At 36.9% G+C, this 26,058-nt stretch overlaps 1 protein-coding gene across 1 annotated transcript in view; it reads left to right on the forward strand.

Moving 5' to 3' along the window:
* USH2A (usherin) overlaps window positions 1–26,058 on the forward strand; it is a 367,116-nt gene that overhangs the window by 83,255 nt on the left and 257,803 nt on the right. Inside the window, exons 16-20 of the mRNA XM_030499989.1 lie at window positions 1,328–1,822; window positions 4,036–4,308; window positions 5,830–5,987; window positions 7,218–7,362; window positions 16,665–16,895. Coding sequence (XP_030355849.1) covers window positions 1,328–1,822; window positions 4,036–4,308; window positions 5,830–5,987; window positions 7,218–7,362; window positions 16,665–16,895 — 1,302 coding nt within the window. The remainder of the gene's footprint in view (window positions 1–1,327; window positions 1,823–4,035; window positions 4,309–5,829; window positions 5,988–7,217; window positions 7,363–16,664; window positions 16,896–26,058) is intronic.

The following is a 26,058-nucleotide window of genomic DNA, read 5'->3' on the forward strand; positions in this document are numbered from 1 at the left end:
GGGCCTTTGAGTCTGGGTGGCCCTTAATCCATAGAGTCCTGACCCATTCCAGAGGCTGGTTTTGGGGGCTGGGTTGGTTGTAGAGCTAGGGTGGTATTGGTGCAGTTGTTTCTACAGCAGGTATGAATTCTGGAGTTGGTAGCTGGGCAGGCAGGCAGTTCTAGAGCTGGTTCTAAGTAACCCCACAGTTCTAGGTTGGGGCTGCTGGTTCTGAGGCAGGGAGGTCCTAGAATCTAGTTCAGGGAGTACTCCTGTTTTGTTATCTCACAAGGACTTCTGATACTTGCAGGTGCTGATAGCAGTCTCACTGGGGTTTTTTCTTTATTATTTTCTTCTCTGTTCCTTTAAGTTGAAGGCACATAGGGTGGGCATCCAATCACCCCATAAAGTATAGGTCTCCCAGGTTTCTGTAGCCCTGACCCGCACTGCCTCTGTGGCCATTCTTTTCTCTGGCCACAAAAGAGGGAACTGGGCATGTGGCAGGCTCTTACTTGCCTTTATAGCAACTGCTGGTCATGCTCCTGCTCCCAGGGTTCTGGCCAGCCTGTCCGAGAGACTTACACTTGTCGCATTGGCTTTGGTACCCATGTTTGTGCCCAGAAGCGCTTCAGGCAGGGGCAGCCGTGTCCATGCAGCTATAGCTACAAAGCTATCTAGAATAGCGTAAAGTAAGAGGTGAGGAAGGTAAATGTAAACTTTGGATATACCTTTTTAATAATTATTTCACTTTTAATCCAAGATCAGATGCTTTAAAAATGAACTATTAAGCACCATTTTAGAAGTGAAAGCACAGAAAGATGAAATATTTGGTCTTACAGTACAAAATGAATAAAAGACAAAGATACAAAAACTGTCAGAATGGTTTTGTTTGGGTTTTTTTTTTTTTTTTTCCTAAATCTGACCCTCTGAATTGATGGTGGTTTACATTTGAAAGAATTATTTCCAAAAAGGAATAAGAGGATGATTGTATTAATCTTCCTCATGATTGAAGCATGAACTAGGAGAAATTCAGTGGAAAAATTATTTCTCTACTGATGCCAATATGCTGTGGAAGATAATAAATGGAAAAAGCGGAGGGGGGGGCCTTCTCTGTTTTAAAAAAAAAAAAACAGGATTGAGAAGATACTGTGTTCATAATGATCTCAGGAAGAGCATGGAACTTGATGATCTTAAGGTCCTTTCCAACCCTAACCACTCTATGATTCTGTGCAAGGAGACATAAATAACTTACATCTTGGATTAGGGCTGGAAAGATGTTAAGTGTGCATATTAGGATTATTTTTAATATGTTACTCGTACAATTTTCTTCTCTCCTGTTTTGTTTTAGGTGTTCAGACCTTCACTGATACCATGTTGTCTCCGTACACCTTCTATTCCTATTACATCCAAGTCAGCAACGTTCATGGTTTTACAAGAAGTGTCTCAGTGACATACAGAACAAAATCTGGGACACCTACGGGAAGCTTGCATTTAAATCCCACCTTTCCTGTTAGTGACCACTCTGTTTTACTTCAGTGGACAAGCCCCTCCAATGACTCTGGGCCCATAGAGAAATACATTTTGACATGTACTGGCTTGGTTGATCTTCAAGCTTGTGGTCAGTATGAAGGCTTAGGAACTTCAGCAATTATTGGGAATCTCATTCCGTTTACAAAGTATGTCTTTTCTGTGCAAGCTTGTACTAGTGGAGGCTGCTTGAAGAGCCAGCCAGTAACAGTAATGACTGCACAAGCTCCTCCAGAAGGGCTACACCCACCGCTGGTAGAAACCATCAGCTCTACAGAACTGGCTGTGGAATGGTCACCGCCTGAGAAACCAAATGGTAAGACGTTGTATTTACTTTTGTAAGTCAAAGATTTTTGCAAAGAGAAAGGAGCATTTTCTCAAATCTGGTTAGAATATCCTTATCCATGTGACATCAGTTGAGAATGAAGTAAGGCATTGTCTTAATTTGCCTGTCTGCCACTAAATATATCCTCAGAGTCTGCGTTTTATTCGTTTGGTGTCCAGAACTCCAACTGAGTGTGTTCGGTCCAGAATTTAGCTGTGGGGTGGGGAGAGATTCGGAAGGGTAAAAGTGAGAAAACCCATGGGTTGAGATAAAGACAGTTTAACAGGTAAGGCAAAAGCTGCACGTGCAAGCAAAGTAAAACAAGGAATTCATTCACCACTTCCCATGGTCAGACAGGTGTTTGGCCATCTCTGGGAAATCAGGGCTCCATCACATGTAGCAGTTACTTGGGAGGACAAACACCATCACTCCCAAAGTCCTCTCTTCCTCCTTCCCCCGGCTTTATATGATAAGCATGATGCCATATGGTGTGAGATATCCCTTGGGCCAGTTGAGGTCAGCTATTCCAGCTCTGTCCTCTCCCAACTCCTTGTGCACCCCCAGCTTACACTCTGGTGGGGTGGTGTGAGAGGCAGGAAAGGCCTTGACTCTGTAAGCCCTGCTCAGCAATAACTAAAACATCTCTGTGTTACCGTTTCCAGCACAAATCCAAACAAGCCACAGCCCCGTATTATCTAAAATGAAGGAAATGAACTCTACCCCAGCCAAAACCAGTACAACCTTAGTGGCATCTGCTGCAGCAAAAATCACTTTATAGTAAAACCTTTACAGTAAAATTAATTTTTTCCTAATTTGCCAGATTGCCTAGTTCAGACAGATGTGGTGATATTGCCTGACAAAGAATAAATAACAGTTATGGAAAAAACCTCTAAAAATTAGCAGAGAAGTCTGGTTTTAAAACCATCAGTCATGTGTGGTAACTAATTCTATTACCAGTATAACTTTGTTAGGGATTAGGCGATTGCCAAGAGTCGCTGGTCTAACTTGTGTAATAATATTTTAGGGTTTTGAAACTGAGAACGCAGATGTTGTAGGATACTTTTGTAATGCCACAGATTTTACTGGTAAACACTTTATCTTTTAGTATATGTGCAATGGAGTTTTGTGAACTTGCGCTTACACGCAGAAGTATTTGTGCATGTGAAAACAAACATTTTGATCTGCTCACAGAATGGGCATCTGTGTATGGGGAGCTCAGCTTTCTCTTCAAACACCTCATTTGCCAGCTATTACCAGATTAAGCAGGAAGAATGCCCGCATGAGAATGCCTGTATGTATTTAGAGGGGCAGTTCCTACCATGCAGGTCATGATAATTTGCTGTAAACGCTTGTCCCTCGACCTGTAGCATATACTCTTAATAGTTTACTCTATAGACATATGCATGTAATCGCCATCACAGGCAGATTTAAGGAATATTCTCATAGTTCTTTTGATGCCTGGTCTGGTTGGAGTTCCTGGTCTTTCCAAAGCCAAAGAGAGAAGCTGTTTCTCTCAAACAACCTCTCCAGCTCTGTGCATGAATACAGTCCCAAGTATAAACATTATATGGTAGTTAACTATCTCCTGGCTATGTGTCTCATCATTTCCATTGGGGAAGTCTCCAGTCAGCTTTCTTACAGTCTACTCCTACAGCTAAACTGCTTCCACAATCCATCCTAGGTCATGTATCACTTCAGACCACAATACAAATTGTTTTCTTTGATTTCTGAAGTGGTGAGACCTTCCTGTGTACCTAATAGGTTTACATTGATGGAAAACTGACACACACACGTTTCCTATCCAGTAGTATGTTCTGTTAAACTGTTACTCAAAAATTCCTTACCCATTGTCTATAAAAAAAAAATAAATAATTATCCCTTTCAAAATCAAAGGCCTGCAGCAATTTTCATTAACATTTGATCAGAACTTTAAGTTCTGAAGGTGAGGGTAATAATAGAACTCATTCTCAAATCCAGCCAGTTGTTTTCAAATCCCAAAATCTCATGGAAGGGAAAAGAAATAGTTTAATGCAAGAAATGCCAAAGTGAGCATTTAGATCAAAATAGCAGAAATAAGGAAAACTTCTAATGCTATATTTTCTCCCATGTTGCTCGATAGATTCTTAACTTATTAAGTTTATTGGTGTTGGTATTTTAGTAGAAGTCCAGAAATTGTTTAAATATGTAAATTTTTTTCTCTCTAGGCATAATTATAAGATATGAACTTTACATGAGAAAAAAATTAAAGCCAGCTGGGAACTTTCTCCCTCCTGAAATCCGTATTTTTCAAAGCAGTGGATGGCTCAGTCCTCAACCAGTTATGGAGTCTCCTAATGAAAATGCTCTGGCTCCACCACAGACCACTACCACAGTCACTGATCTGGAGCCATTCACAGAATATGAATTTTCTGTGCTAGCAGTAAACATGGCAGGTAGCGTATCTTCAGACTGGATATCAGGACAAACAGGAGAGGCTGGTAAGTTTTGGTTTGAATTTGTTCGATGCAAATAAAAGGAAAAACTAAACTAGAATGCATTCTTTTTTTCTTTTCAATAAAATGTGTCTAATGATGATTCAAATAGGGTCACATTCTCATTTTTAAACTAAAGATAGGTCAGATTATCTCAGAAGTTAGCATGTTAAGCAAAAAAAAAAAAAAGTTCCTGGTTGTTACTGTAAGATCACATTGTTGAAGAAAATAATCCCTGCTAATTAAATCAAAGATACAAGATTGCAAAATCTACAAAGCAGTGCTTGAATTCTTGACTGTTTTCCCACTTGCTATTTATATGTTCTTTAAAGGGAGAAAACATGAAAAAAGACTGGGTTTGTCACAATTTGGAGATTGTCAATTTTGTCACAAATGTAGAAACAATTGGCTTGAATAAGGAAAGTTGTCCAAGAAGGTACATATATTCAGAAAGGAGGTTCTAATGAATTTTCCTGAACTGAGGCTTTGATTATAAAGCAATTTTTTGGAAGAACTTGAACACATTACCTTGTCAGGAGTATAGTGCTTGAAACTTTTAAATATACTTCTATGGAGGTCAAGTGTCATAATAAGGACCATTTTTTCCCCGAAGTTTAACCAGTTCACAGTGGCTCTTATTATAACCTTTTTGTTGAGATTTTCAAAAGGGCTTGCCACTCGACATATTTGAAAGAACAGTTTTTGATGTCAATGTTTTCATTAGAAATCTAAGGCTGTTTTTAGGCTGTTAGAGCATATGTTTTGCAATTAAACATCCCTGCTACAGTCACTGATGCTTTTGCTTGCTGTTAGCTTGAAAATCATGCCCTCAGTCACTTGCTCCTGCAAAATAACAGGCTAAACTAATTCCCCTTTCAAAATGAGTCTTTGTGCTTCTGTGTTCTTAAATACTATATGTTATAAAAGTGTTAAATTGTATTTGGGAAGAGGTCCATTAGTGCAGTTGTTTGTACATAGCAGAAGTGCTATGAGTTGGTATCCTATTATTACAGAGTAATCAGGTGGGGATTTAACTGCAGTGCAAACAATCCTTTTACAGATTTACTATGGAAGACAGGGGAACTGTTTTGTAAGAAGTGAGAGACATGTTAATTTCAAACTGGCCTAGCAAACAAAATTGCTTTTAAGATGCTGAAGTATTGAACGCTTTTTGCTTTTATCAGTTTTTTCCCAGGTTGCATGAAGTTTTTCTTCAAGACCTTTACGTTTGTATGTACTTTCTTACCTGCTTGCAGGGGTTAGGACTTTAGTGTTGATTAGTATTTCTTTGAAGACATAGGCAGAGTTTTATTCTGCATTCATGGCTAGAGTAGAAAACAGGAGAATGATAGGTGAGGTACGTTTTGTGTACTATCAAAATGTGAAAATTCCAGTTAGACTTGAACACAAGGTTAAAGAAAAAAATAAGACTGCTAGGAATGGTGTTTTATAATTACAATGAGAACGCTTGCATTACACACACTGGTCACTTATTTTATAAGTGTTACTATATTAACTTCATTTCAGCCCCAGTGTTTATGCCGTCTCCATCAGTATTCCCTCTTTCACCATATTCCCTCAATGTGTCATGGGAAAAACCTGAAGATAATTTAGCAAGAGGAGAAGTGATGGGATACAGCATCAATTTGATGACTGAACAAAGGTTCTTGCCACCAATTTCCCAGGTAGTCTTGTTAGTTACATTAAGTTTTTCCTAACTGGTAATAGTAAACTGATAAAGTCTGATGTCCTCCTTGATATTGTGATGAATTGTTTCCCTGATTTGCTGTGTATCCTCTGATCTAACTTTTTATCTGGAGTGCTCTCTAATCTTATACTTTCATTTTGGGTGTTAAATTGTATTCCTGAGCTGGCTTGTTTGCAATAATGGGTGAGATTCAAAATTAGAAGGGATGAGATCAAGCGACGTTTAAACTGCCTTGATCTTTGCGTGTTCACATTCTGTATTATTGCTATGTTTGCTGATACGCTTAAAGCCATGTTGTATTATAGGAATCTACATTTTCATTAAGAAGGTACCTGTCTGGCTTCCTGGAAAATGGACAAGTCTTGGAAGTGGGGAAACCAACTTTATAAAGTCTAAATATGAGACTAAAATACGATTGTAATTTTGGGGTGGCTGAGTTTGGCAAACAAATACCGTGGTAATAGTAATAAACTCAAAGCTTAGGAATGAGCAAAGAAACACGATAGGTATTCAGAATGTGGGAGTGGATCTGGTGCTCTGGTACTGCATTTCTTGTTTCAGAGCTGAATTTGTCTTTCAGTAGTACCACAGATGGGCCCCAGTTTATTTGTCTGTCAAGTGGGGATACTATTGCTCCTGGGGCTGTTGTAACAACACGTAAATGTAAATTGCTTTTGGTCACAGGCTTGCAAGATTTTTTCATTTAAATAAACAACTGATAAAGAAGGTATCTAAAATACATCAGTTTATTCAGTTCCACTCTCTGATAGCTTCAAATGTCTAAGTATCAGTTATTCCCCTCCCTCCTGATGCCTGCTAATCATGTCACTCATTCAATAGTGGTCAGATTTCACCACTTAATAATGTCATTTTTGTCATCTGGATTGTAGCTGTGCTGTTTGTAGTGATAACTGCACCACCACACAGTTTTATGAGGTAATAACTTTATTTCCTCATTTATCCACTCAGAAACTGGCTTATTACCTCATAAAACAGTGTGATGGGAAGTATTATCACCTAAATCCTAGCTTGTTCAGATTCTCCCAAATAATTGTCTCCCTCAGTTGGTCTTTGCAGGCTTTTCCACATCCAAATGAAGCAATCTGCAAATTCGAAGACAAGTTTCTTATTAGTTAACATCTCATCAATTAATAGGGATAAAAATATTATTAACCAGCTGTTGTCTTCCAATCTGTTTGCTTTGTAGGTGTTGCATATAGCCGAGGCTCACGAGCTATCCTATGTAGCGATGGGATTAAAACCTTACAGGACATACAACTTTACTGTTACTCTCTGCAATCAAATTGGTTGTGTAACCAGTGAGCCAGGCATGGGGCAAACCTTAGCAGCTGGTAAGAAAACAATCTGTACCAAAGTGCAAAACTGACACACAGTTCACTAATGAATACCGTTAAGATGATCGTAGTTTGATGTGCAGTGACAGGGGTAGGTGTTGTATTAATACAAAGTGACTTGCTTAATTATTATTTATTTATCTTGACAGGTTAAAACCAAAATGTTTTCAATGAAAGTTTAAGGTATGCTATTATAGCAATAGGATTTGTGTACTGCTCTCTCAATTGCAAGTTATGGATATGTGTGTTTTTGTCACTTGCTGAGAGCTGATGAATTAACATTGTCGTTTCCTTGTATAGGCATTTAAAACACATTAATTACTTTCACAATATTAGCATTTTTAGTAAAGCAATTAGCGGTCTTGTCATATAGGTGTTGTGATGATGATCTTTGAAATTACCTTTTTTTATGTAATTTGGTCTCCCATAGGAAAAAAATCTGAAAGTTTCTTCTGTGCAGAATGTTTTTCTAGGCTCCCAGGGCTGTATTTGAGTTGTCTGAATTCCATCAAAGCTACTCTGTGTAATCAGTGAAGAAATATAGGAACTTCCAAACAGGGAATAAGGAGTTGCCCAAAACAAGTAAATAGGAAGCTTTACATACATGAACTGAAGTGGAATTTAAACTGTTGGAATATTACCTCTAGTCTATCCTCTCTTCATCTATTTATTTAATTGCCTTTCCATTTGTCATAAATGATTTCTTCCTTCATTCACCATATTGTGTTTGTGTTTCAGTGAGCAAAGATTGTTCTGTCAGTCTTCTCTCTTGCTGAACTGCTGATTTCAAAACCTATTTTGTTTCCTCATACTGCTGCTACTTAAAGTTTCAATCTACACAGCCTCCTACTTGTATGAGCGTGACTTTATCCCATACCACACAGCTGTGCAAGGAACGGCATTCCAATCTGTGCTGATAACCATGGAAGCAAATACAGCCTAAACGCACACGTTATTACTACAAATGATCCAACTTTGCATTTATACATGTATTAAAAGATTCAGAAACAATAGCTTAGTTATGCTTGACAGCTTGTTTATGACCATCTCCTCCCTGGTTGTGTTAATACTTAGAGACCTATCACATTAGAGAAGACAAGAGAATACAAAATAGAATAACAGCCCAATTTATTAGTTGTTTTGCAGTGTAGCCTTTTTCTGCTTACTGTTGTAAGCCTTGAAAGCAAAGAATCAGTCCTGTATTGGGTTCCTTTTATGTTTTTAGAGCATATTAATGCAATGTCTTGAATTCTGACAAACCAAAGAGTAAACCACTTAAATTTTGCATGCGACTTTATATTCCACCATTCACATTTTCCATTTCTGAAGAAAACTGTTTAATAATTTCCATCTTTGTGTGTGTGTGCGCACGCGCATGTTCCATTTTGTAAAGTTCTGTAAAACTGTGATTCCAAAGACAATTTGAAAGAAGTACTACTTATGTGATGACTTTTAGATCAAAGGGAGTTCAAACTTGGAACAAAGTTAGGAGAAACAGGTCCATGTCATTTGTAAAAATAGATTATTAAGTCTTAGTCCATTTATACACTTTTTTGTCATTAAATGGCACAAAATGAAATTAAAATTGCCTTTCTAGGACTGTTGAATTCTGTTTCATGAAGGAATGTCTCCCTGGCACAGAGACAGCCTCCCTGGCTGGATGCCAGTCACCCTCCATGCCCTGGCAAAAGGAGCTTTTTGGTTGAAGTCTTGACTGAAATGTGCTCCAGCATGATGGTCCCCTTGCATCATAACAATCCAGGAGCTTTGAATTGTGTTCCAAGTTGGGCTAAAGGTTATACTAAATTAGACTAATTTCTCTGCTCTCATCCTGAGGAGGATAATGGAAAACCATCTCCACACCTTCCGTGTGTGGACTATACTGATTTATCACATGGAGCATTTAAATGAATGGGTACCTCGATGACTGCAATTTTGCTGTGTCCAACTGATGTATATTAGCAAGGGGCTTGCTGTTGGAATTGCAAATGTGTTCTAAAATCTGCAACTAAAACTCAAAGTAATTTTAAAGTTTTGTTCATATCCATTAGGCTCATCTGAAGACTAGCTATAAAAAAAGATACTCTTCAAAATATATCATTCTTCTTTTTCTTTGGCAACATGTTTTTTTATACAGTGTAACACAGCAAATAAAAACAAAGGCAGAAACAGGGGCGTGAAATCATTACAAACAAAAATGCTGAGGAAGAAAAGTAAGAGGTTTTGAGAGAGGATTTGAAAGACAAAGAAAGGAGACTTCTGCAGTCAGTGGCAGAATGTAAGGATAAGACCTAAGGGAGCAGAAGCATCAGAAATAGTCTGCTGATCTTTCAGTGAAAAGTGTTTTGGACTATGACTTAAAATTGGTTAAAATAATCCAGAAGCAAACATAGTAACTAGCTCCTTTCTAACCTGGTCCAATACAGGCATGCGTACCAGGCATACCCCTCCTCACCAATATATACACTCACGATAGTTTTAAATGGTAAGAAAAAAAGACAATAAAGCCAGTAAGGAGAGAGGAAAACAAATTATTAAGAATTATTTTATAAAAAAGCTGAGTGAAAGCTGTCACAAATGCATATGAAACCAGAAAAAACAACAGGTTTGATAAATGACTTGCACAGGTATGCCTGATGTGTGACCAGTTCTAGGAATGGTAAAAAGTATTGGAAGATCCATGTTACATGGTAATGCAGTGTTGGCATGAAAGATCAAAGCAAGTATGTCAAGGTAATGGAAGAAGAGAATTAACCCATCTCTGTTACTCAAAGAGACTGGGCAGAAAGAGAACCTCAATTTGGTATGTTCAGATACAAACACACAAATAGTTGGCTTTTAGAGACTCAACTAATTGTTTCATAATTTTTTGATCAGTCTTTTAAACATTAAATTAAGAGGATGTGCATTTCACAGTCGTTGTGGTATTTTAAACACTCTTTGTGCACTGCAGTATTGTGCGCATACTATTGAAAGCCTTGGCTGACTAATGAGGAAAAAGTTAGTTTTTAATACTTTGTTTGAAATCCAATTTGGGCTTGATTTTTTTTTTTTTTTTTTTTTTTTTTTTGCCTTTGTTACCCCACGATTATGAAATGGAACTTCATACATGTAACTGAAAGCACTACTGGGCAGTAAATGTGTTTTTCACGTCAACACCTAGAACACATTCTGCTTTATTCCTTTCGCCGGGTTCTGCTGAGTTCAAATTCCTGTATATTTTTGAGAATGGCATTCAGCCTGTCCGTCTAATAAGGCCTTAGGCCATTGGTTTTATTTTCTAAAATGCTTTTTGCTCCATGGTTTTAACTCATGTAGGTTCTGAGCTGGTACCTTGGATCCTTGGATCTATAGAACTATACTAGCTGATACCAGTGAAAGACCCGGTCCCTTAAAGGTGATATTTTTGTGGCAATGTGTTTGAATTACTTGTATTACTCTTTGCAGCACCTATCAAGACAAAACATGCATGTTTTCCAAATATTTCAGTCAGACAGAGAAATGTGGTTTTATTCCCAGCAATTTCTGACATTGCAGCAGGATGGAATTAGCCTCGTGTGTGCTTGGACCAGTACAATTGCTTATACTGCCCCTCCCAAATCAGATGGTCAAAAGGTGCCTTAAACAATCTATACAGCTGTTTCATTACCTACTGTGTGACTGAGCTTATTTCTTGTAAATTAGTAAATTTGGCCATCTAAATTTTTTTAAAACTTTATTTAAAAAGCATTTTTTAAGACATACGGAAGTATGGCTTTGTGATTGCTACCATTTACCCCAGCACATTGTATTCCTGATCCTTTGCTTTTGGTGGCAATTACAGGGTTCAGAAGCTAATTTGTAGAAGATTCTCTTCCATCACCAGCTGCATCTGGCTTCTTGGCAGACTTCTCATGCAGTTGCATTGGTGACTTTGGAGTTGCTTCTGGGTTTGCTGGGGTAATGATGTTGATGAGCTTTCTGGGCTGTCTTACACTCCTTGATGTCATTTTCTTTTTGATTACCCTTTTAATCTGAGTAATTTGTCAATTTTTTTCCATTCATAAATAAGGTCCAGTGCAAGCCTTTTTCAAAAGCCTCAACCCATTTGTCATGGCAATACAGCATTTGTTTAAGTCTGTCATAGACTGCTTTTCTACAAAATGCTATGCCTCAATTTTAAAATCTCAAATACCCATTAAACAGGTAGGAAGTAGTGCATATTCTCCTTTGTTACAGAAGAGAAATACGAGGGCCATTTGCTGCTGGCCTGGAAACACAGATTGTTTTGCATGCATGTACATAAGTCTCTTCATTGTGAATAAGACCCAAAGTGATTAAACAAGCACTCTTAATATGTTAATTTATAATTTTAATTACAACAATCTTGTATATATATAGTCATTAGTGAATACTAATATAAATATTTTTCTACCTTTTTATTCATAATGCATAAACCAATCATCCAGTTACTTCTCGGCAGTTGCCTGTTTCCGTTTCATAATACAATCTTTGTTCTTAGTTATGAATGCATTTTGTTCATTCCTGTCTTGAATAATCCCTCATTAAGCTAGTCACTTTCTGCTCCATGCTAAAAAGGAAAAATTATCATGCAAATGTGGCATGCCGTATTAAAAAGCACATTACCAAACACTTTTGTTGCTGTCCTTCAATTAGTTTCCCTTCTTTGAATTTAATTTCATTTGTTGTTAAACTACTGACTTGATGTATGGACTCATGAATTTGAGGCTGCTGCCAAGAATGTAGCAGGGAAAAAAATCAAAGCTTCTTCAGAGAGCTGCAGAGGCAAAGCTGAAATGAATTTGCTTCACCTTTGACAAGAACACTTGAGCAGCATTGGAATCCTCTGATGATTCAGCTTGGCTAATTATCCAATTATTTATTTCCAGAATAAAGACGCTGTTTTACAATTAGAAAAGTGTAAAGTAATCTGAGAAATTTCATAATGACAGATGACTTAGTAACTTCTGAGATAAATAGTATCTGCTTAAACTTGTCTTGCCAAGTGTTCAAGCTGTATTTAAACTGCTCTTTGAGTTTCAGGAAACTAGTAGGGACTCAAAAGTTATTTGTTTCTTCTCCCCCTACCAGCCACATATTATACTTCAGAAAGTAGCTCAGTTTGTTCTTATCCCTCTGTGTCAAATTTGCAAGGTTTTTAAGCTATGTTTAAGTTGCATTCCTCTTGATTAAAAGCTTTTGGTTCAAAGCAATGCTTTTTAATTGCCTAATAATATAAGTCAGTTCTTCAGAAAGAATCGTGCATTTAGGAGTTCATTTGCAATATAACTGAAAAATTCATTGCATGGCAGTAAAACAATTTACTGTTAATTACAAGGAGAAGAATTTGCTGTACCATGCTCACAGATTGCCATGAATCATGCAGCACTCCTAGAGATTTATAACAGATGTGTAAGTGGGATGAATTAGCAGGGTTTAATAACAGAGACACAAATCATGCAGACTTCAAGGAGCTTTAATTGATATACTAGAATGTGACGGGCATGAATCACTCAGCCATTCAACAGCACTGTAACATATGGTCAGCTCAATATGCTGCATCTTAAATCGGTTGGTGAGTCGTTGGTTGTCCCATATGGTGGAAGCAATATATTTTTCATGATTTTTAAAAAATACTGTGTATTACATCTATTTTTAAAGAAATATGATTGTAACACAGCTACGTTACTAAATTTTCTTTTGATATCCATTATGGGTAGGTTTATTTCTTTCCTGGAGAAGAGTCTGAAATGGACTCTAAAGAGCCTTCTAGAAAACCAAAATATTGTCAGAAGACTTTATTTCTTGACTCATTTACTATTGAAATGACTGGTACTACTGTGAAGTGCAGAGAAAGGAAAGATCATACCAGAAATGCTATAGCAATCTCATGGTCCTTTGGACTAGTAACTTGTAAAAAAAAGAAACGGATGACCAATAGTGAGGCATGATATTTACCTGCAAGGTAAATGCCAAGGTGTAAAAAAGTGAAGGTTTTGTTCTCGAATTTGCCAAATCCTTCCGTTTTAATTTGTACATATGCATTTTGTATTTGACTGAACGATAATGAACTGTATACTTTCTGTTACTGTTAGCTTCCTGAACTATTCAGAGCAGCTAATTGAAGGCTTCTGTGGAAGGCTAGACAAATACCTTACCTACAGTAGGCTGAGCAGTAGTTATTCAAACATATGTAAGCCTGTTAAATTTAGCCACAGTGTAAATATGTTATTCCTGGGACAAGAATCTGGCAGAGTATGGAAAAGCTTTAGCAGTTGTATTAGTAAACCTGACAGACTTGAGAAAGGAGTATTGTATCCTTAGAACTGCGCCTGCCAGAATTTAATGTCAACAATTAAAATTTATTTTGATCCTTACCTAGTGTTTATTACTGTTTGTATACACAACAGACCTTACTAATACAGAGATGCACTATTAGATGGAATTACCATCTGTTCAGAGTGAAATGCTGGCATCTGTCTTCGAGCCTAAAACTAAAATGATATTATTTCAAACAAAACAAAATTAACTGCTCTTTACTTACCAACTTCATTTTTGTGTACATGTGTGTGCATAAACACATGGGAAAGGCTTATTTGTAATGACCTGTGTAGCAACATCTATATTTAGATATATGACTTCAGCATAAGCTGTATGGACCATCTGTCTTTATTGGTCTTTTTTTGTGCCCTCTGCTACACAATGGCATGCAGCAATCATGGGCTTTTAAATACTGTTTTAGCTTTATAATATATTAAATATGTATTATATAGCAAGACATTAAAACTACATAATTAAAATACACAAAATGTGACTTTGAATTCACTAAAATGTAGTATGCTCATTATTTTGACAGATGTGTCTTAACAGAACGTGACTAAAAAAAATTAAATAGATAAAATTATAGACGATTCATCGTTCAGAAAGTAGCTACAGGTACCACAGTGACACCTTTAGGAAAATATATACTGTATCTTTTAGTCTTGAATATTTTTAATTTCATCATTTAGTACCCTGCTGGGCTGGTGCCACAGATTTATTTTCAATCCTGTCTGTTCCTGTGCAGAGTTCTGGTTTTCAGTTTTGTTTTCTTTTTTACTTATGCAACCTATTATGTACAGTCTTCTACTGTCTTGATGAGAAAGAATTCTCAAGCATCAACGAGACTGTAGTTTAAATATTACTGTTACAGCAAGGGTGTTACTTTCTGAAAGGGTAGGCTTCTGTTCCATATATCACAAAATAATAAATTGTGTCATGCCAGTGTTTAATGCGTATACACAGTGCATTAACAGTAACTGTAGTACATTTATTTGTGCTAGAGGAGACTTGAAAATGATTAAAAAATCAATATGTCCCTGTCAGGGAAGCAAGTGTTACGATGCATTTAAGTAGTTAATTGCGTAAGCCCCATAAAAGCTTCAGATTTGGGTATCAGAGATGCTATAATTGTGGTCCAAGTAACTGCCATTTATTAATACTAAACTTGAAAGGAAGATGTAGTTATTGTCATGAGTGTTAGTTAGCTGTATGCCTTTCAGAATTAATAAATTTTAACATTTCTGTTTTACCAGCAGTAAGCTGGAGGGCTCAACCTCTTCTGTTTGCATTTAAAATGCTGAGTATGCTAGTTCCCTCAAAGGTGAAGTTTTGATTGTTAAGCCATGTTTTCTATTTAAAATGTGCAGTAATACCACAGTTCATTAGTGCTGTGCTCTATGTATGCAGGAAAGCTTATGACCTCATGTTGCATTACTTCAATTTTGACTTTGTAAATTTCTACCATAGCATGAGATACTGATTAGATTGTGAAGTCATAAATGATGCCTAAGCAGGAATTTACAGCACATTTGTGCCATTGGCAGTTTCCCGGTCCTCCCACTCTCTGCTTTCTACAAGAAGAATATTAAGTTAGGAAGGGGCAAGAAAAAGGAAGAGAAAGGGAAAAAATAAAAAGAGCAGTAACATGCTACAGGCAAATAGTAAAAAATAAAACCACGTTAATGATCTTGGAGATGCACAAATGTTTAAAAGCGTGTTCTTCATTCATTCTGAATGAAACAATTTCTCCTTCTCTAAGGAATTTGCACTACATGCAATGCTGTGCTGTAATGTGTCAGATTTTGAAGGCCCATATTTTAATAGAGGTTTTATTATTGTAGAAGGGCATTTATTGCTCTTTGCTATGTCATTATGGGAACAAGTAATTTCTACAAGTTGTCATTGTGTTTCACTTCCTGGGTACAAACAAAGTTTCTGTTGTTAAATCCTTCTCTTTTTTAGGGAAAGAAGGGGAAGGAAAAAAAAAAGGCAGTATAAGATGCATATAGATTCTATAGGCAGTAGAGTGTTCTTGTACTTCACCAGGTAACGTCTTCTCTTGTTTCAGTGATGGTCCATTTCTTTACCACCTGTATGGCCATCATGCCACTACCCAAACAAATCATGCTGCACTCCCGCGGTTTACTGCATGGTATTTTAAATAAACTTTTGTTCAAAACTCAGCTATAGATTGACCAAGGCCATCAGAATGTTTAAAAGAATATCAGTGTTGGTTTTAATGGTGGGACTTCAATTGTAGTAACGTAAAACTATCAACGCTGGTACCTTCGTGGAAGCAACCTTGTATGGAGTCTTACTGTGCACCAGTGTTGGTGGAGAAAAGTTAGAGGTGACTGTTTTCTTGAGCTGAATAATTATCTGAACATATGCTAATGCCTTGTGTGCGCACCATGAGGAAAACAAGCTGGTGAGCATTCAGTATTGTGGACAGATAGCTGTTCTGCTTCTGTTGATGAGGATGAGTTCACTGATGAAAAACTTGGGCTGTCATGTACCGTACTGCTGAGATATAACAAGAGTTAATTAACTGCTCAGATTCGCCTTTGGTCTTTCATTCAAATCCGCTGCTGAAAGTCATACAGATACATACTTACAGTGAATATGACATGAGAGGCTAAGCAAGGAAGGAATATGCTTTTTATAAAGTTGGTGATTCAGATTCTTAAAGATTATGAAAAAAAAATATATTTTGGATATAATATGAGAGACCTTTATCCAAAGTTTGAAGAAACAAATAAGGTATTTCTTATGGAATTACAAGTAAATTCTTAGAAAGATTAAGAATGTTTGGGGATTTGTTTTGTTTTCCCTTGATTAAGCTTCAGTGGATATCTATCTTCATTCTTCAGATGGTCAGCAACTGAAGCAGGATGTTTTGCAAAAATTATGTGAACAAATAATTTTCTAAGTATTCTGGACAATGATACCTAGATAATTTTATTTTTTTTTATGCACAGCTCCAAGAAAACTAAATGCCCCTCGTGTTGAAGGAATAAACAGCACAATGGTGAAGATAAACTGGAATGAACCTGAAGAACTTAACGGGCCTTCTCCTGTCTACCAGGTGGAAAGGATGGATGCATCTTTAGCTACATGGAATGCAGAAGTAATGAAAGGGATCCGTTTCCCAGGAAATGGGTATTACAGATTTGCCAGTTCCACTCTCCCTGCCAATACTTACTTTACAGGTAAATGAGTTTAAATGACTTACAAAACATACCAGTTGTACTCTGCATTTGTTTTACCATTTATCTTCTTTATAATTTTCATGGTAAAATCAGTAGTTTATAATTTATGAGCATGTGATTGCTGGTGATGTATGGGCTATTCTGATTCTCACATAAAAAGCCTGTGGAAAATGTTATGGGATATGCGGGATTTGTATTCTCTTGCCTTTGGACATAGAGACGTACATGATAGTGAATGTTGCTTCATACTTGACATACAGACTTGACATATGAGATGGATTTTATTAATTCTTCTGGGATAACAACTTTTGGATTAATTTGCTGTAACTACTAAGGCATGTTTTCTTTGGTATCTTTTTGAAGATTCCTGAGGTTGTATACACTCAAAAAGCACTCTCTTCCATGTTCAGAACATTTGCATTGTGGTCCTGTTTGTTTTGTCAAGGAAAGGAAAAAGCCTGCCAATCTGACAGAAGTCTGTTCTTTCTGGGCCTTTGCGTAGTATCTCCTCTCTCTTTTGATTAGGTAGTTAATTTGGAAGTGGGAGTTTTTCAGATCAAAGCAAAATGATTATCCGGTTTTGTGATTCTTATCACTTGCTGATGTCTTCACTTCTGGGATAAAACAAAGATATAGACAGTATATTTTTTTGGGAAAATGAACCTGGTTGCAGGTTTGAGACGAAGACTTCTGTAAGTGAAATATTGCATTGGTGTGCATGAAGTACGAGTGCTTAAAAGAAGAAATAGTAGAGCAGAAGGTTAAAAGAAAAACAAAATCAAGGGGATATCCTAAACAAATATAAGCAACAGAGAGACCAAGCATTAGATGGCATGCCCATGGTGTGAAGGCCACGCCACAGTGTGGTACAGCTTAACCTGGTTCTAAGCCTTGCTAGTTAAGACAGATAAGGGCTGCAAAAACCACGCAGCATTGTATACACACAGAAGAATGCTGAAGATTTGAAATGCACTCAGCTGACATCCCTTGTCTTCAAGGTCATCACAGGTAATTCTGGCCAGACTGTGTGATCACAGATATCTTGGTATTTGTAAATATGTGTAAATATGTAAAAAAAAAATAAAAAAATTCAGGTTTTGTTAAAAAAAAAAAAAAAAAAAATCACTCAGTGAATCTGATTGGAAAAAAAAAACCAAAGTAGAAGATCACTTCCTTTTTTTTCTTGCTAGGTGCTTACTTGACTGCCAGTCAAATAGTAACAAGTGATAATGTGTTAGTTAAATATTGACACCGTGTTGACTTGCAAAAACCTGTCTCTCTGCAGGAATCTGTAGGAAAAGCTATTGGGCTCCTTTCCTCATCCAAACTGCTTGATGGTTTTCCTGACATCAGAGTTTGCACCCTTTACTGTATATTTAGTAAAAAAAAAATCTTTGATGTGTTTCTTCTGTTGGCAGTTGTGATGATCTGAACACCAAAGGAATTGTGAGCTGTAGTTCTCACTTTAGCTCCATTCAGCTCCATCACTGTGGCATAGTTAAATACTTTAATCAGGCAGGTAAAGAATTATGAGTATCATTAAATTTCCTGCTTCTCATAATAAGAGTCTAAGAGTGTTGGAGAAGAGGGCACTACTGGGATTGTTAACGTACCTGTTTATTTGTAACCAAGCTAGCCCAACACTCATCTGCCCAAGTGCCAATTCAGTCTGGGGTTCGGTTATGCTTCATAAGCTGAGACTGAGGCCTTGGATAAACTTTGAGATGGCTGAGGTCATCTGAGAGAGTTTGAGCAGACAGGTAGGGAGAAGATATTAAAATAAAGCTCCCTTCATACTGGAACCTGATGGCTGATAAAGCCTTGTAGGTAAGTATAAACCTATTATTGCTTTGGATTTTGTTCTTGTTTTTCGACCATCTATTAGTCTGAATATCTGGAGATGAGCTGGAGCCAAAATACACTAGGCTATTTGTCCAGACATCTGCTGGTAATGACTGACAGGTTAAATCAACCTGCTTTGGTACTGAAAAATATGTAATTCGGGTACTTGGAAACTCAATAAAGTTTCTGAGAAACCTCGGTTTTCTAAGTAGATCATCAGTCCTTCTTCCAAATCATGGTGGAGGGAAAATTATAGCAAATCCAGGAGAGTTTAGAAAGACACTTAAGGGAATGAAAAATGTTCTTTAACTGTACTCTGCACTTGTTTTATTGTTGAGACCCTCTCTTATTACCCATCCCTGAAGACAAGCAGGTGGCAAATGTGCTTTATAGGTGGAACGGCTTTAGTGTGCATGCAGCTGTGTACAGTTTTGACACAAAAGTGTGCCAGTTTGTGTATGTCAGTCAGCAGACAGATACTTCTTAGTGTGTCTGGGATCTCCCACTGCTAATCCAGAAAAAGATAGATCAGTTTATTCATTGCTAATAAATGCAGTTGTCCTCACTACCTCTCTGGATGGTCTTACACTCTGAGGTGCAGGTAATAGGGGCAGATGTATTATCTGGGAAATATTCCAAAGTCATCTTTTTTTATAAAAAAAAAAAGTAAGTTAGGCAATAAATACTGGCTACACTAAGCAGCATCCTTCTGTCTGTAACAAAACCTCCAGCTGCACAGGAAGATGTGCTCTGAGTGCACATTAGATGAGAGGAAGTCAGGTGATGAGCAGGATTGTTTCTGCCAGAACCGTCCACATGCAACTTCTCAGCTTTTCAAACTGTGAAGAAGTGGTTTAGGCATCTGTAATATCATTTCCCAAAAGATTCAGACTTGATTATTAATACTTATTTGCATCCCTTGAAGTTTTTAGATACAACAGCATTCATTATATCTATCAAAATACCACTAGGCAAAGGAATTGTTAGTGTTCTTGTTTTAGCTGAGGAACTCATCCATCTCCCATTACTCTGAAGACTGGGATATGCAGGTGTTTATCTTCATATCTTCCTCATGAGACAGCAAAGTGCTATCGTTCTGATTTAACAGATAGGAAGCAGAAGTTCCGATTCTACTTAATGCAGGAGTTTATACTTAAAAGACCCTCTAGAAATGCCTAGAAGGTTTTACATATTGGTTATTTCTCATGGTTTGCTTTATCAGTACAGCTTGTGTGATGTGGCTGTTGGTGTGGAGTCAGAATGCTGCAGTAACACTGTTCTGTTTGTCTTTCTGGTTCTCTAGTGGTCAAGAGAGGTACTGTCTGTTTTATAGAGGGTGTAGACAGGCAGTTTTGGAGTTCAAAGTACTAGAAATAGCCAAATGTCTGAATAGCTTTAAAATTCAATTTATACTTATTATTTTTTTAATGACTGAGTCTAATGGCTAGGTCCAAAAAAAGCCTAAGGAAGAAGATAATGGGTGTGATGTCATGTTAACCTGGCTTTCACCGCTACCAAATGGGTAAGAATAGTTTGCTGTGCAGGAAAGTTAGGGTCTTCATGTACTTTCTAGCAGCGGTGTAACAAGGCTTACAAATAAGATCCTTCAAGATCATTGAATAAAATCCATGGAAAATGGCATGCTGAACTGATGAAGCGCGTGTGTGTGTGTGAGAATATTAACAAGCCAACAGATATATTTATGAAAGAGTTTTTCCTCAATTCCGTTTTGCTCCTTGGATGAGGGTTAGGACTTGAGGTGCCTGAATGGTTGAAACAAAAATTGATGTATGAATTCTAACCTGTGTAAATAAGGCCTGCTTAGGCTCAAGTTCGATTCGAATTTGAGGCACTACCTTCTGTTCAGGATTCATAACTTGTAAATATCTCCTAAGGGTTAGGTGGCTTTAGCTTCTTGTTTTACAGAGAGTAGAGGATCACATTTGTCTTTGAAAATGTAACTCCCTGAGAAAGCTGATATTTTCACCAGCTATATTGGTGGATACTATGCCTTCAGACAGAAACTGTGCCACTGTTTAAACTTTGTAGAAAATCTTGCCAAAAAGCTGTGCAATAGTTGTTTTTTTCTTTCCTAGAGCAAGTATACTGGATCAAGCTCCTGAGGATGGATAAAGGGAAGTTTCATTTTCATGTTTTACTGAGCAAATAGATACCAAGTTCTTTCTGAAAGGAACTTCTGGGCACAAAGAGCAACTGCTTGAAAACTGAACCCTAAATGTCTTTGGAATATGATAACATCTGAGCTAGGAGGTTCAGGTCTGCAATCTAGTTGTCTATCATGATCATGGATTACACAAATTGCTTCTTGAAACTTTCCTCTGATTGATCCATTGCCAGACAGAAAGTCTGTGGCTGAGCTGATGGGATAGGGCATATTATAGTTGTAAAAGATGGAAATGGCAATCAGTTGAACACGTGAATGAACAAGAAAGCTCCTTGATGCTATGCTATGGAGATCTGGTTGGGTTCCATGAAGAGAGACTCAGTGTTATCTGTAGGGGTATGTAAGAACTGCTCACTGTGCAGAACGTGATTCAATGGCTACAAAAGAAAGAAACTGCAGAGTAGCAAAATGTTTGTGGAAGGGTATGTACCTTTTGACTTCTCAAAATAAAACTACTTCTGAAATATAACATTGAACATAAATTGACAATTCTGTGGCATTGTAGTAGGTTTTGTAAATAATATGCATGTTATTTCTATAAAGTGGAGCAAAACAAATCCTCCACGCATGCTTTATGTGTTGCTTAACATACAATTTGAGCTTGATGTCAGGAGTTATAATTACACATCCATCTGAGAAGGGAGGCCTTTACTTATTTAGTGATAAAATAATTCATTTTTTCAGGTGGATAAAAGATTCTTTGTGACATTTTCAAATCAGTTGGATTAGCTGTTACTATTTTAATGTGATTCTTCTTGGATGCTACTTTTTTGAAAGAAAATTATTCATGTAATATTGATCAAAATGCAGCCGACTCTGAAGCAACTTGTGTGTTTGGCCTTGCTTTGAATCCAAGTTTTCTGAAATAGGATACAACACTGAAAAATAAGTGGGTCTTGCCTGGAATATGTAGTCTTTGCCAGCCTCTACATGATGTGAATTCAGCTCTATAGTAATTAGGAAATAACTGTATGAGGTAAGATGATCATATATTTGGCATTACAAGCATTTTTCCAATGACATTTTAGTGTCATCTTAAAAACGTGTACTTTAAAAAAAAACTATCTGTGCTAGTGTTTTTACTGCCAAATTCTGACTCAGATACACACGTATTTCTCAAAGTGGAGAATCTTTCCAGTAACGCTGTTTCTTAATGAGTTTGCCATGGAACACTGCACAGGCGTCATTTACATTTGTTTTGAGCAGAAGTGCTGAGAACGGCTGCAGTCATTCCGTGTTGGATCTCCTCGTAGGTCTTCATCACAGTGAACTCTCTTTGCAGTAATGTAAGACGAATTCCACTCCATATGAGCAAACATTTAGTTGATAGAAGGCACAAATAGTTTCATTAGTCTATGGAGCCAAATAAGCAGGCCTTTCCCAGACATCCCAACAGAAATTTATGGAATGCATTACTACCGAATACCGAGAAAATGAACATGATTGGAGGTCTAAAAAGAAAGTAAGAGGAAAGGCTGAAGAAAATGGCGTAGCTTGGAAAACTAAGGACTAGCAGGAGACATGATAATGGTGTTAAAATACATAAAACTGTGTAGTTTAAAAGAAGAGAATGAACTTTTCTCCATGTCTACTGTGAGTAAAGCAGCAATGCGCTCATAATAAACTTAAAATATAGCAAGATAGATTGTCTTCTTACAAGATTTTGTTGGTTTTTCTTTCCCTCAAAGATTCAGGCTAGTTGAGCAAAGGAATACATTGTTGTGAGAAAAAAAGAAACTCTGGCACTGCAGATTTTAAGGAATAGTAGGATGAGCATTGGTCAGGAATAACCTAGGTAAAATTGATTCTACTTTGGAATAAGTGGATTGATTTTGTGATCTCTGAGAATGTTTTCCAAACATATATCCTATATAAGCTCAGATTAACCCAACGAAACTCGGAAAGCTGATCATTTCACCAAATAACTTTTAGAATGAATGAGCTACCTTTTTTTGTTGGGAACTTTATGTAGAGTTCTGATTGACAATTTTCTATAGAGGGAAGGTTGCATGAATTGAGCAAGTTCTGCTTCTGTTTTAGTTTTTCTCCTCTACATATTTTCCAGCATTTCTTTTTATAACTACTAATAAGGTTTGAGATAGTTAGAAATGAGGTTTAGTCATTGCATCAGAACAATATAATAATTTAGGTTGGAAGAGAAGTCACCTAGTCCCGCCTCCTGCCCATACTGAGTCCAGCTAGACCTGTTTAGGCCTTTGTCTACTTGAGTTTTATCTTCATATGTAGTCAAGTATATTTCCAGTTACTGCTCCAGTTTCCAATCTGACCAGCCTCTTAGTAATCTTTTTTTCCTTATATCTATACAGAATTTTCTGTATTTGAACTTGTGTCAATTGCTTCTTCTTCTATCTGTAGTTTCTCTAATCTATACTCACAACTTTACAGCAAGTGCTATTAAATTTGTTTATTTCAGCCTTACCCGAAAAAGATGAAGAGAACTGGAACAGAAGGAGAGAAATCTGACCTTTTGTTTAGTTTGGCTTTATGTATTCTTCTTCTCTCAGCTGGCTTTTTTTTTTTTTTTCTTACATAGCTTTTTAAGAATCATTCTTTATTTCCTTACACCGAAGAAGTAAACTGAAGAAGGTAAACAAGATTTTCTGAGGACAAAACTATTACAAAAGAAATTATTTGATTCTGATTCTTTGATTCTCATGCCAAGCTTTCTAATACTGACAGAGAAAAGAAGAGAGCACATTTGTTTAGCTGACTTGGAGAACACACTTTATCTCATGGGACTTTTGTTAGCACCGCTAATTTTTCAGACTTTTGTATTAAATCATACGCTAAAGAGCTCTTGGACAGCTCTTTTATTACTGTGTCCTTTCTATCTAGATTATTGCCACAGGACTTCTTAGAAATTCTTTTAATTTTTATGCTGACTTCTTACATTTTCTCCTCTTGTCATCACAAAAGAAGAATTTGAACCTATGTCTTGGTCGTCTGTGAAAGAAAGATAAAGATCTTGTATATCACTGTCAAGTGGCTGGCTTCAATATGAAGGGGAATCATCCTTTTTTCTGCCTGAGAACTGTTTGCACAGACATTTTAGGTAGAATTTTGTCCTACTACTTAAAATGAATTCACAGTTTCATCTTGAAGAGCACATTCCTTTCTTCCTTCCTTCTGAATCCCAAGAAGCCTAAAGATAGGGAGCAAGAGAGGAGTTGCATGTGGAGAGAAAGGAGTGATCCAGCACAACAAAGTCAGCAGTACTGCTTTATGAACAAAACAACTTAAAACATTTTCGAACATACTCAACAGGGACCTTGGCAGCAAATAAGCCAAGCTGATGCTGGCCTTTTCAGTGTTACAGGGGTATTATTTTCACTAAGATGAGCTGATTTTATTAGGCATTGAAATACTTTCTATCAGTATCAGGTATCTGCTTTTCCCATTTTTTTTTTTTAATTGTGGAAAAGATTTATTGTAGCCATGTAAAACAATACAATGTCCCCCCCTCTTCTGTATTATTTCTCATATTTGCCTCTTGCACTTTAACAGGCCAACTATGCAGCACAAGCTTTGGCATGCAATTGTAAATTTTTTTTGCACCTTCTTGGCCTTAGTGCCGAAGTCCATTTTTGCCAGTCTTGTGTGACATTCTGGACTGCATGGTTAAAAACAATATTTTTCTGCTTGTGGATGGAAATGTTCAGAACATGTAGTAGTCCCAAGTATGGAAGTTGTAAAAACAGTAGCTTTCCTATTTTTATATCAAGCTGCCAATGGAAGATTTCGCTTCACATCTTTAGATATTGGAAATGGATTATTTTACACAATCCATGCCATTTTTTAACTGGAGCACTGCTTCTATGAAGGCAGGCTATGTAAGCTGGGTTTGTTCACCCTGGAGACGAGAAGTCTCGGGGGAAACCTTAGAGCAGCTTCCAGTGCCTAAAGGGGCCTACAGGAAATCTGGAGAGGGACTTTTTACAAAAACCTGTAGGGACAAGACAAGGGGGAATGATTTAACCTGACAGAGGGGAGATTTAGATTACACATTAGGAAGAAATTCTTTACTATGAAGGTGATGAGACACTGGCACAGGTTGCCCAGAGAAGCTGTGACTGCCCCATCCCTGTAAGACATTGAATTTGACTAATATCGAGCCTTTAAATTATTCCTGCTTTTAAAGATACAAATTCCTTCCCGTATTGTTTTTAAATGGTGAAGATGTAACTACTGAATTATGTATTGACTACAAGTGTGTGAAGTGTCATGCATTGATTATGATTGCATTGTGAATTTGATCAGGAAATTTTCATAATAATAATATAAGGAAGCTTTTCACCTTCTAATTGATTTTCAGGGAGATGAAATTAAGACCTTGTCTGACTGTCCTTATCAATTACTGGCAGAATAGAGAAATTAAAGGATTAAAAATTTACGTATGTTAAGATTCAGTATTTAAGGTCTAAAATCAATCAGATCATAGACTGAATAATTCCATTATGACAAAACTATCATTCAGGATTAGACTGTGGTAATTTGGAGGGAAAAAAAAGGCTGTACTAGTACATATGGGAAAAATTAAGATTGCAAAATTAAGCACATAGAATTTAGGAAATGGAATTGAAATAAGCAGCAGGAATTTAATTCAACATTGGTTTGGTTTTTTTTCTGTGTGTGTTATGATGGCATGTAATCAATTGATTAAAAACAAGCTTATCCATAGGTTCTGTGTATGGTATGGCCCAGTTATTGCCTTTAAAAAATTGTTACTGTTCTGTATATGGCTTGGTGTCTGTTTTATGTACGTAACTAATTCTTAGGTAAATGCAAGTTTATTTGTTTCTCCTGTGCTATTTTCATTGGAGTATTTGAATACTTTGTAACTGTTGATATTTGCTTTTACAACACTTATTCATTTATTTTTATGAATGGGGACTTCGGGTAAAGAAAAAAAGAGCATTGAATACTAATGTTGAGTGCCCAGTTTTACATAGGTAGGACCTGAGATTTCACAGTAGTTCCTGTGTTTAGAGCTTCCACCAACCCCTGTTCAATTAGGAGCACTTAACACTTCCATAGATCTCTGTGGGGTGTTTAAAACCAAGCACTCAAGTAAATGAAGAGTGCATAACAATTGAATAACCGAAAAGTTGGACTTAA

The sequence above is a fragment of the Strigops habroptila genome, chromosome 10, assembly GCF_004027225.2.
Source record: "Strigops habroptila isolate Jane chromosome 10, bStrHab1.2.pri, whole genome shotgun sequence".
In the NCBI taxonomy this organism is placed as follows: domain Eukaryota; kingdom Metazoa; phylum Chordata; class Aves; order Psittaciformes; family Psittacidae; genus Strigops; species Strigops habroptila.